Source organism: Silurus aristotelis, assembly GCF_946808225.1.
Source record: "Silurus aristotelis genome assembly, chromosome: 19".
In the NCBI taxonomy this organism is placed as follows: domain Eukaryota; kingdom Metazoa; phylum Chordata; class Actinopteri; order Siluriformes; family Siluridae; genus Silurus; species Silurus aristotelis.
This window is the reverse complement of record NC_139592.1, coordinates 20,806,157-20,818,033: the sequence shown is the minus strand read 5'-3', so window position 1 is coordinate 20,818,033 and position 11,877 is coordinate 20,806,157. Positions and strand designations below refer to the sequence as shown.

Genomic DNA, 11,877 nt, shown 5'->3' with positions numbered 1-11,877 from the left:
TTCTGTTCTAGATTTTGTTTAGAATGTGCAGCACAACCACGACTTCAAGCGATCTTTTTTTTTTTTAGAATGCAAGCATTATTTCAGTTTATTCAAATGCACTTCACACAAAACAAACAAGAAACACATAATGAAAAGCATGTTTTTTTTTTCTATTTAAATTGATTATTACAATTTTCTAAGATTAGACAAAGACCTGCACTGACAACCGAGGGCATTCCTTTTCCAGATTTTATCATCATGATTTTTCCTGAAATATGTTCAATAGCTAATAATATCACCAGTATGTATTAACAGCATAAATACAAAGTTATCACAGAATACAAAATACAGGACGTAGATATTGAGACGTTTGCATAATTTGCTTAATAAACAAATGAGATACAAGTACTGAAATGAACATAGTGTTTACATGCTTGTTTGTCTTTGTTGGGATATTTCTTCTTCTACAGGAACAATCTGTAAGTGATCACGATCCAGATGACATACAACCCATACAAATTGTCTTACATGCTTTTGTGTGAATATGGTTTGAGGCATACAATATAGTGTGTTCTGAAATACATAGGTGAAAAATACCTTTAGTATCTTTTAGAAATTTCATAATTTTAGAAATCAAGTATTATTGAAACTAAAATTAAGAAGTACATTTTACAGTGACTCCAATAAAATCGATGTATGAAACCTTCACACAGAGGTGCTAATCGGTTTTTAAGCTTGTGTTCTTTATGATTTACAAATGATTAATACACGATGACAGCATGACACCAGTTTGCCATTTGATTATAAAAAAAAAAAAACATTCTTTAAAAAACTACTTATGCATGTTTAGATGTAGATGTGCAGTTTGTCTTTACTTTTTCCACCCCTGCTGATATTTCAGGTTAAAGTTAAAAACAACAAATGCTTTTGATAATGTTTGAAGGATTCCCTCCGCACAGCCTATAATGGGTGGATACATTTTCAACTCATGTCCATGTTTAATGAATCTCTTTACATTTCACAGAGCCTGCTACAACTTATCCACAGAGGAAACCCTTCCAGCTTTACTGCATACTGTCTGATAACGTAATGTATTTCTCCCCTGGCCTTTTGCCCATGAGAGTAAACTTGGCTCTCTTTTAAGTCAATGATCTGCCTGTAAGTCAGCTTCTGAGGGCAACAAATCCTGCCTCTTCTCAAAGTGATAGCAGCTGTGGAGCTATGTGCCAAAATATGGCATGACAATCCAATCTGGTGTGAAATCTGTAGGAATTCTTACAATTTGGTTCGGTGATTCTATACACAGAAAAAAACACTTCTTCTAAAACCCCACTTTTTTTTCGATTCAATTGATTTGATTCGGTATTAGTTGAAACTAAGAAAGTGGGTGATTGCGGAGAGGAATGGTCACATGTATGAGAGTCCAGGAGGTGCCAGGATGCAACTTTCATCTTGCTGGTGCAAACAGAAGTCATGCCCTGAGGATAAACTTGAAGAATCCAGTCTGGGAACAGGTTGAAGTCCATTGCTGAGGTCTTTAACAGGTGTAGTTGACTTTGTAAGCAGAAACCAGTCTCCATCACCACTTTGAGTGCAGTTCATGATCGGCTGACTGAAATACTGGAGGTTGTGTGAGGCTGTAGCTGTAATATCCACTGGGCCACTACTACCTTCTCCTGAAGATGGGACACTTAAATAGGATGGCCAGACCATTGCTTTGCCCTTGTGGTCCTTCTTGTACTTCATGCGGCGGTTTTGGAACCAGATTTTAATCTGTCGGTCAGTGAGGTTGAGCAGTGACGCCATCTCAAGGCGCCGTGGGCGACACAAGTAAGCACTGAAGTGAAACTCCTTCTCAAGCTCTAGCAGCTGGGAAGAGGTAAAAGTTGTGCGTAGACGCTTTCTGCTGGAGCTGCTGTCATTCCTTCTTGCTATCCCTGGAGAATCCAATTTACCATTGTTATAGGGTGTTGTCCCTGTGAAAATACAGAGTTATGCAGTTCAAACAATACCTCTAATCTCTGAATGAGTGTCGAAACCCCTTAATAATGCCCTTATATGTATTCAAAGAATCTCATTTTATTCTGAATTGAGTTAATGTATTTGTGCATTTTAACCCACGTGCAATTCTCTATAACCAGTAACTGGTTTATCATGGACAGATTTCATCTGAACTCTGGGATCAATGTGGATGAGCACACTTGAGATGGGACACTGCACCGTGCAAACATGTTCACACCTGGTGTTCTATGTATAGACACAACTCTAACCAACCCACATACCAGCAGGATTTTGGGAGGTGGAAGTAAACCTGGAGAAGCCAGAAGAATGTGACAATAACTGGAGGAAAACAAGCAAAACTCCTCATAAAACGTAATCCGAGCTCAAGACTGAACTGGGGTCTCTGAGCATCTGCTACCTTCTCTGCCACTATTCACTAACACATAAATTAATTACATGAGGTAAATCATTTAGTGGAAAGTCCATGTTTTGGTGTGCATTTACATATCTGTAGCATGTTTTTCCCATTAGTCTAAACTACCTCTATGCACTAACTCACAGAATATTATAGTGTCTAAATTTAATCATGTAACATGCGAGACTATTAATAAAGTAAACCCAATCATCTCGCTGATTCGCAGACTTGGGAAAAACAATAAGCAAGAACAAAGTCTTGTGCTTTTTATTTGTTGCCTACCACTCTTTGTAATTCATCTTCTTGGGTAGAGCTTATTGAGTTAAAATAAAAAAAACTTTGGAATGGAGGAGAAGGGTCTTGTTCTGCTGTAACATCAGCTGCAAGCCACTTCATGTCTTTTCCCATATTAATCATAGTGAAGACTTCTGGCACAGCCTTGTTCTGAACGCTGAACACCAATGACATCACCAGACTCTAATTCACCGTGTGTATATCTGAGAGGATCTGACCTGTGTTTTTTTTTTAACAGTGCAGAATTTGTGGTGATAATTCATGTTGAAACAGAGTGAACAGTCTGCAAACTTCCTAGGCCTGTATGCAATTTCTACTATGCAAGTTAAGGGTAGTCATTTCCATAAAATTTTATTTCCTGTTAAAGTTTGCATGCAGTTTTTGCCCCCTTAAAGTCAAGCAAATCCAATTTCCATAACAAATACAAGAAAAAACTCATTTTTAGAAGCAGGGCAATACCACAAATCAAAATCTTCATGTGTTACAGAGATGGTTTAATAATTGTATTTTTAATTATCCCAGCGAGTAAGAAAACTTGAGTGCACCATTGTTGCTTAATTACCTGCTCCTTATACCCTACTTTAGACATATAGTAGACAAATATACTGTTATTTCTTTCCTCAGGCATTCATAATCAAGCTCCTAAACAAAAACTTAAAGTAGCTACTTCTGTTTCCTTATAAATATGCACATGTATTTACAATAAATTTGAAATCGAGACAGTTTTGCGTTCTTTTGTAAACTTTTTTGCAGCCTAAGTAAAAAAACGAATTCTGTACTCCTTCAGTTAAACTTGCACAGAACAAAAATTCTAATTTCAGGTCAATTATTATTGATTGATGACTGTGATTAACAATTTAGTAAGTAATGATCTTAAATGCAGGTTGTCAGTGATTAAGTGAAAGATCATGCTGTCAAAGCAAAACCTGTTCTTTTTTTCATTGAAAATGTTCATATATTATTTAGATGTATTCCTGGAAATCATATTCCTCAACAGAAAAAGGTTTCAAACCTGATTGGCAGAAGCTGGGTGGATCATGGAGTGCAGATGCAGTGGCAGACTGTGTCTCTTTCATCAGAGGGTAGACATTCTTGAAGAAGCTTTTTGTGCTTGATCCATTAATTTCCCCTGACACGTCAGTGCCCTTAATATGGTCCACTTGATTCGTGCAATGAGGTCGGATCCCACTTGTGATTAGGCTATCACTAGCACACGTCGCGTGCGGTTTCGGATGAATCCCAGAGTCTTGCCAGTCCCACGTGTGGCCTTCGGCGTGACCTGCGCCGAGCGCGTGAAGGTCGTGCGCAGAACTGCCTTCCTGCATTACACATGGATAACACTGTTGGTCCACCGAACCGAGATACTGGTGCTTAAAAAGTGTTTGGGGCATGTAACTATTATTAGCAGAGTGGTATAATATCGCTTGCATTTTGGAACGCCTCTTGTCCAATTCTGATCATTAATCTCGAAACGACTTGTTTAAAAAAAAAAAAAAGTAGTCCGCACTCACACGGTATTTAATTGCTAAGGCGACACGGGGGAAGCCTTGAGTCACGTGACGGCCCAGTAGCCAATCGCGTGGCGCCTTGCGTGAACCTCGAGTTGCAAAGTGTCTGCGAGCAACTTCTTGCCGGAGGAAGACACCGTCTCCGTCTCCGTCTCCATAATGCGCTCTTGTTAGGATCAGCAGTGATTAACCTGTAAATAACAAAGAACGGGAAAACTTTTTAGACAATCCGGTGTTTAGAGAAAACAGTGAGGCAGAGGGGAAAAAGGGAAAAACCAAGTGCAAGAAATTGGATGGAGAGAAAATGGAGCGCGTGAATCAGTGGGAGCTTTTTTTTTTCTCTCGTCCATGGATTGGCAAAATACTACATTATACTCGTCGTGAAATTTAACACGGTTTAAAACAATTTGACATTTTTTATTCTGTTGGTATGTATATTAAATACATGCATATATATATATATATAGAAGACTTATATATTATAAATATTTGCTAGGATCTATTTAAAAAGGAACATGCATACCTATTTATATATTTTTTTTCTAAATATATGTTCAAAAATAACCTTTTTTTAAAATACGCACAATTTAAAGAGAATGTTTTGCTTTATTCAAAGTTGCTTTTACCAAACACGCCATAACTTTTTTTTTTATTGTGGTCGCTGTTCTAAGGGATGTAGCTTAGCAAGCACAATGTGTGAAAGCTGTTCGTATAAATAACCAATGTCTCATGTCAAATCTTTTAAAAAAAAACATAGGAAATTTTTTGGTGCATATCTCCTGTCTGAAATCCACCAACTGACTATTACACTTCTCAGTTGCTTTAAGGTTTATTAATAACTCAAGTAAAAGACGAATGGCGGAATTGGGGTGTGGTCGAACAAAGGCAAATTGACTCACTGTCACAACACAAAAGACACGAATCAATATTCTGTATTTAACTCGAATGTCCAGTGACAGAGTGAATACTGTTTGTTTTTTTGCTTGGATAACAAAACTTCTTGCGACCGCATTCTGAATCTGGTTTTTTACACGATATGTGATATTTTTCTAGGACGATTTTTTGTCAAAGTATGGTTTTGGTTAGAATTAAAAATGGCCAGAATAATGAGCGTAAAACGGAACAGTTATAAGACAAGTCAGAAGAAATGTTTGCAGGAAATATCTACTGCTGGAAACTGTTGAACTCTTTCTTGAATTCTTTGTCATTGAGTTGCTGTGGATAATTAAAGAAAATAACGTTGAAATAAGACACATACATATGAATGGAGTAAGAATGATACCCTCTGACGTCACATAGCCCTCGGTGAATGGCGCAATACCTAGGGGCTTCACAAAAAAATTATTTTGGCTCGGTAGGTGTGTATATGTACACCGTGCATCAACGTTCACGCGTGTATTAAAGGTTATATTCATACACACAGATAAAAGAGTTACAAATTTAAACTTAAAATCATTTAAACATTTCAATTTTGATTGTGATAACTGTCGGGGTATTAGCCAAACTGAACGCCCCAGTCTCATCTTACACTCTCGTATCCTTGCCCCCCCCCCCTTTTTTTTCTTTTTTTTTTTATTGTTTCCTTCCAAAACAATTTCTTTGCAGAAAGCTGTGCACAGTTGTTTTTCTAACTTGTGATTAATAAAGGTTCTAATTTCCCCTCCTCAGTGCCTTGTTTGTGGTGTTATCGCTGGCTCACGTGTGCCAAAACTCATTTATTCATTTCTTTCAAGAGCCTGGTACACTTCAATTATTACAGGAACATTGCTCATCTCATTTTGCCTGCTCAGAGATATGACTATATATTTTAAAGCACACACACACACACACACACACACACACACACACACACACAGACAAACATATATATATATATATATATATATATATATATATATATATATATATATATATATATATATATATATATACAAACATATATACATGTATATATATATATATATATATATATATATATATATATATATATATATATATATATATATATATATATATACACACACACACACACACACACACACACACACACACGCACACACACATATATGTGTGCGTGTGTGTGTAAAAAAAATAATTTTGCATAAATTTGAGCAACCAATTAAAAGAAAACGATCTCGATTAGTTATGCCTCATTTTATAATACTCGTTGCCTCCTTGTCCTAGGTGTTGATGGCCAACGTAATTGCATGTGCATTAGCAGGATAAGCATCATACACATCTATCCACCCTATAGCTTACCTGATTCCTAATTTGGACTAAAAGCTATTCATGCTCTAGCTGGAGAATGGCAGCTTCATAATCGGAGCATTACGGATAATTCATAATGCCTTTATTAAGGAATAGAAATCCAAAAAAAAAGAAGAAAAAAAAGAAAAAAGCCGGTTGTCTCCTGTTTTTCAGTCGTAACTGCAAAATCAATCTTGTTTTAGAAACGATTTGTTATTTAGAGTTCAGTGAATTGCTGTCACAAGGCTTGTCAAATAGAAGCATTCACTATGCATATTACAAGTCGGACTGCTGCCGAACTGCAGCACCATTAACATGAAATATTACTACGCTCAAGTGTGCAGTGAATGTGAGCGTAGACCAGCTCGAGCCATGACCGCAGATCAAACAATGACCCAATGAGACTTTGCTAATAATAATAATAATAATAATAATAATAATAATAATAATAATAATAATAATAATAATAATAATACATTTTATTGCATATTAAAATATGCATTTTTATAGTTGGCATTGGTTGCAGATCAGACTAAATAAATATCTATCTGTATGCCATAGACGTACATGCATGCATGCAAAGAAAAAAAAACACCTAAGGATTCACCACTAGGAATCAGATTCGTATGTTTGTTTTGATCCACAGCAGATTGTGGTGGGAATTTCTCCTAATCAAGGTAACTTTGTTCCCGAGCATCACGCCGCTTCAGTGATTCTGAAAAAGCATCTTTGATGTACTGGTTCAGGAAGACCATAACTCAGCGCCTGCGTCAGTATACTACAATTCTCCGTGAACTCTGTATGAACCGCGGTGCCTGCAATAAATCATTTTTTTTTTCTTTCTCTCGCAAAAGCGCGCCGGTCGCTCCGGGTGTCAACCCCTTTTATAAGTCCTCCTTAGCTCCTGCGCTCTTGTGGTTGCTGACACAACCAGCTGCATAAAACATCGATACACTCTGACGCTTTAGTCATTTCTTGCAAAGATCTAACTCTGTGTAAAAAAGAGTCTAACCCGAGAATATGGCGAAAGTTGGCAAATCGAACCAAATCAGACCTGGGGATTATAGTGTGTGGGTGAGGGTGTGGGTGGGATGGGATTTGCTGCCATGTCCCATTCTGTTTTACCATGCCAATATTTTTCTTCTGTACTTCAATTACCTGAATTTGACCTGCAAGAATGATTCGTTTTACCCCAAGAATCGATACATCGTCTATGTTTCTGCTCCTTTGACTCAAATCACCATATACCTCTTGTTGCTTTGCAGCTCGTAGAGTCCTCAATAATAGCAAACTATAATCTAATATATTTCAATGGACCAGACTAGAGCTAATGAGAGAGAGAGAGAGAGAGAGAGAGAGAGAGAGAGAGAGAGAGAGAGAGAGAGAGAGAGAGAGAGAGAGAGAGAGAGAGCACTAAGCAACGAAAGGGTGTTAATGAGTATGGGATTCGTTTATATAACGATATAAAACGACATGCTACAAAGAACAGAGGCAGAATTAATAACCTCACTAACCTGCACTGCTGTAAACAATAAGCTAGTAATCAGTAATGAAGTTGGCACTTGACATTTATATTTTACAAAATAAAGTATTTATTTATAAGAGAAAACTTGATGTCCAATTAAAGGAGCAACAACCTCGTTGCAGGTGTGTGTGTGGAAATAAACGGTTAGGTGTGTGTGTGTGTGTGTGTGTGTGTGTGTGTGTGTGTGTGTGTGTGTGTGTGTGTGTGTGTGTGTGTGTGTGTGTGTCTGTGTGTGTCTGTGTGTGTTTTTAAGTTGGGGAAGAGTATTTACATCTTGTCAAGAAAGGATGTGAATATTATTTATTAGTTTTTACCTTGGGGAAACGTTTAGCTGTTTATTTAGTTGTTTTTTTAATTGATTTATTCAATGATTTCATTAAAACCGTCTATGTGTGTGTGTGTGTGTGTGTGTGTGTGTGTGTGTGTGTGTGTGTGTGTGTGTGTGTGTGTGTGTGTGTGTGTGTGTTCCAGTGCACGTGAAAACTTTGCTACTCATGTGGTTTTGGGGGTCTATGATGCCTCTTACATTGTTTGTATCGTGGTAGCTGGCATTACACTTTTATTTGATTGAAAAAAAAAATGTGAACGACGTGAAATTAAAACAGTCGCGTCAAATATACGTAATTGACATGTCGTATAGCTCATGAAGTAGCATTCAAACCGCTCTAATATGTTGCCAGAAAGTGCACGAATACTTGTTTTATACATTTCAACGCTCAACCAACCGAGTGGACGAATTTCATCTCGTGAACAATCCCTTTCAATGTTTGTCCCTTTTGGGTTGCGTCTTGCTGCGTATATAACATACATGTTCAAGGAGTCCACTTGTCCTTGGGTTGCTCTTAAACATGTTGATCTAAGAATGTCACTCACATGTTGGGCTGCTGAAAGGATGACATTAATCACCCCGCACAGCGGCACGTCTCGTGACCTCCTCGTGACCGCGTGTGTTTAGACACATCACAGACACCCCTGCGGACTAGACAAAGGCCTCAATATCCACTCATAATTGCCTACTTAATGTTAAACGCATAAAGTTTAAATAAAATGACTGTCGTTTTTATTAATCTCGAGTTCGATTTCATTAGCTTTATAAGATCCCCTGTTAGTCAATCAAATTTAGGTTTATGGTCATAGTTTTGATGGTTATGCGTCCAAACTAGTGCGCATATCTCTGAGACACGATATCGATGACTTGAGTAGTACGTGGTTCTTTAGCCTAGGGGGCACTGTGCTATCCGATCCAAAGATGGGAAGTAATGAAGTACAAGTACCTCGTTATTGTACTTAGGTTGATTTATTCTGGTGTCAGTACTTCACTTTTTGATTTTTCGGACAACACTTTGCTTTCACTCATTACAATTGTTTACACAAATATCTGGAGTTTCTACTTCTTTCATTTTTCAAATCATGCTCGTTATTTTAATTTTGAACTATTTGGTAACAATTAAATTTGTTTGTTTCTTTTTTTTTTTTAAACCATCAACCTATTTCTTGTCATTGCGCCCCTTTTTCAATCTACCACTGGTGGTCCTTGCTTTCATCCACCACAGACGTGGGCTAGCCTAAGAAGCTAACAACAAACAAGTCAAGGCAACAAGAGGTATGACGAACGTGGATGAGACAGAGGGAGTCACCGATGTAAACATGACTGAGAACAGAGAGGGTCTTGAGCACCTGATCATCATCCTCTTTGCTCTGCTTGTGCCCATATGGTGGTTGTTCAGTCTGGATACATTCATTAGATACCAAAATGTTTAATTATTTTGTATTAATATATTAATATGACGTGCGGTCCAGCTACCTGCGTGATACCAAAACAGATAGAAGTAATGTCTACTTTTTCCTTAAGTACATGTCAGAGCCCAAACTTCTTTACTTTAACTTGAGTGAAAACTGAGTCAGAACATCAACTTTTACCGAAGTCTTTTAAAACACAAGTATCTGTACTTATATCGGGATGATATGTGTGTACTTTTGCCATCTCTCATCATATCCAAGTGGTGTTGTTGCTTTTAAATGCCTTTTTGTTAAACACTTTTTGTTAAGGTCTCATTTTGAAAGATATTAAATGAATGCCTAATGTGACAATGACATTTAATTCTGTTTCTAACATAAACCAAAGTAAACATAAATACACTTGCTTACAATTCAATATTAAAACCAATAAAAAATAAATACAAAAAATAAAAACGTGTGCTTGTATTATTTGTTGTTTGTTACTTTCTTGAAATCTTCATTTCAAAATAATGAATGGCATCTTGTGACTTTTAAAGAGGTAAGAAATGGTATTTTCTTATATAAAAGGAATTCAATTACAGAGAGCAATTAAGTATTGTTATTTTATATATAATCATTTAGGACTCAGCATCAACCCTTTTAGATAGATTTTATAAGATAGGATTATTTTGCATATTTCTCATTTAAACAACAGATAAATAACGCAACACGTGTCAACAGTTGCCCTTAAATCAACCCTTTATATCTCCTCTTCTATCAATGTTTTACTACTATTAGCTCTTTTTTTCTCTTACGTCAACCATGTTACCTTTTTATTTGCTCTTATATCAATGCTTTACCACTAATACCAATTTTTTTAACCATATAAACATTTAAAAATGTTGTTGCCCATTGGGTTACTCATATCAACCTGTTACCAATATATCAACCTTGTTTCCTATGTTTTAATGCAGTTATAGACATATTTTGCCAAAAAACTGAAAATATACTCTGCTAAACAGATTGTGTTAGAGCAATGGGAGATTAATTACATCAAGCAATAAATCATTTCAATAATGGCAAGCATATATAACCATTTTCCATTATATTTGTAACTCTGTTGAGTGAAAGTGCACAGAACTGCCTGCTTCATTTCATAAAAAGGCAATCATACGCTTTAAGTGACACATCTGTGTCCATATACTTTGGATATTTGAAATAATTGCTGAAATATCTTTGCTGCAAAAAGAAAGATTATATTTATGCCCTGAAATGCGCAATGCAATTTGGTCTAAAACGATACACTCTTTCCAAAAAATGATAAAAAAGTTAAGAAACCGCACCTTTGATAATCTCTTTGTTTTAGACTGTCGATATGAATACCTTCCTGCGCTGTTGTCATTCTACCGCCCAATCGTTTCACTTGATCTGTCTTTCTCCTTACTGCTAAAGAGAGAAACAGAGAGAGAGAAACAGAGAGAGAGAGAGAGCGAGAGAGCGAGAGAGAGAGAGAGAGAGAGAGAGAGAGAGAGAGAGAGAGAGAGAGAATTCCACATCTATTTCCTGTTTGCATGCCCTCGCTCTTAACCCTGCCCATGCGTAAATCTGCCTGCTTAACAAGCTGATTGTTTTTGTCTTTTATTTTCTTACGATTTTATGATATAATCCAAAGAATTAAGACACAGAATAACTTTGCACTCGTGAAACACTGGACTAACGAGTAAAAAATTATATATATATTTTTAGATATAATAATATTAAATGATATATCATAGCTGGTATTTAATTAGCAATGGAGAGACTTTATAATAATCCCAGTGCTCGTCCTATAGTCGTCGTTATGTATGATCTTCTGACATAAAAACCCTAAGAATCTATACAGGACTCAGTGTGTAAATGTTTATCACACAACTCTTTACACACGACTTCATTAAAACACCGCAAATAACCGTTATGGGGTGTGCGAATGAAATGCTTTCCAGCACAATTCCCTTTCTGTAAGTGATCCAGGTACAATAGATGAGATGAATACATTTGTCAGAACGTGCTAACATAGTAATATTATGATTCTAATTCAGTTCTTCTTGGATGGTGTCTAAGATTTATGACCATTCTTTGAGAATGTGTCGGGAGGTCTGCGTTTTTTTTTCTGTCGCAGTAAAGAAATTATGACTAAAAGAAATTAA

General features: G+C 36.6%; 1 protein-coding gene across 3 annotated transcripts in view; it reads right to left on the bottom strand.

The window, feature by feature from the left end:
* Positions 1–419: 419 nt before the first annotated feature.
* hoxc3a (homeobox C3a) overlaps positions 420–11,877 on the bottom strand; it is a 38,377-nt gene continuing 26,919 nt past the window's right edge. Inside the window, exons 2-4 of one of the 3 annotated variants that reach the window (XM_083569500.1) lie at positions 4,204–4,391; positions 3,705–4,011; positions 420–1,958 (exon numbers count right to left, since the gene is read on the bottom strand). In XM_083569500.1, coding sequence (XP_083425626.1) covers positions 1,390–1,958; positions 3,705–3,768 — 633 coding nt within the window. In that variant the 5' untranslated portion in view covers positions 3,769–4,011; positions 4,204–4,391 and the 3' untranslated portion in view covers positions 420–1,389. The other 2 variants (XM_083569501.1, XM_083569499.1) reach the window with 2 other exon arrangements.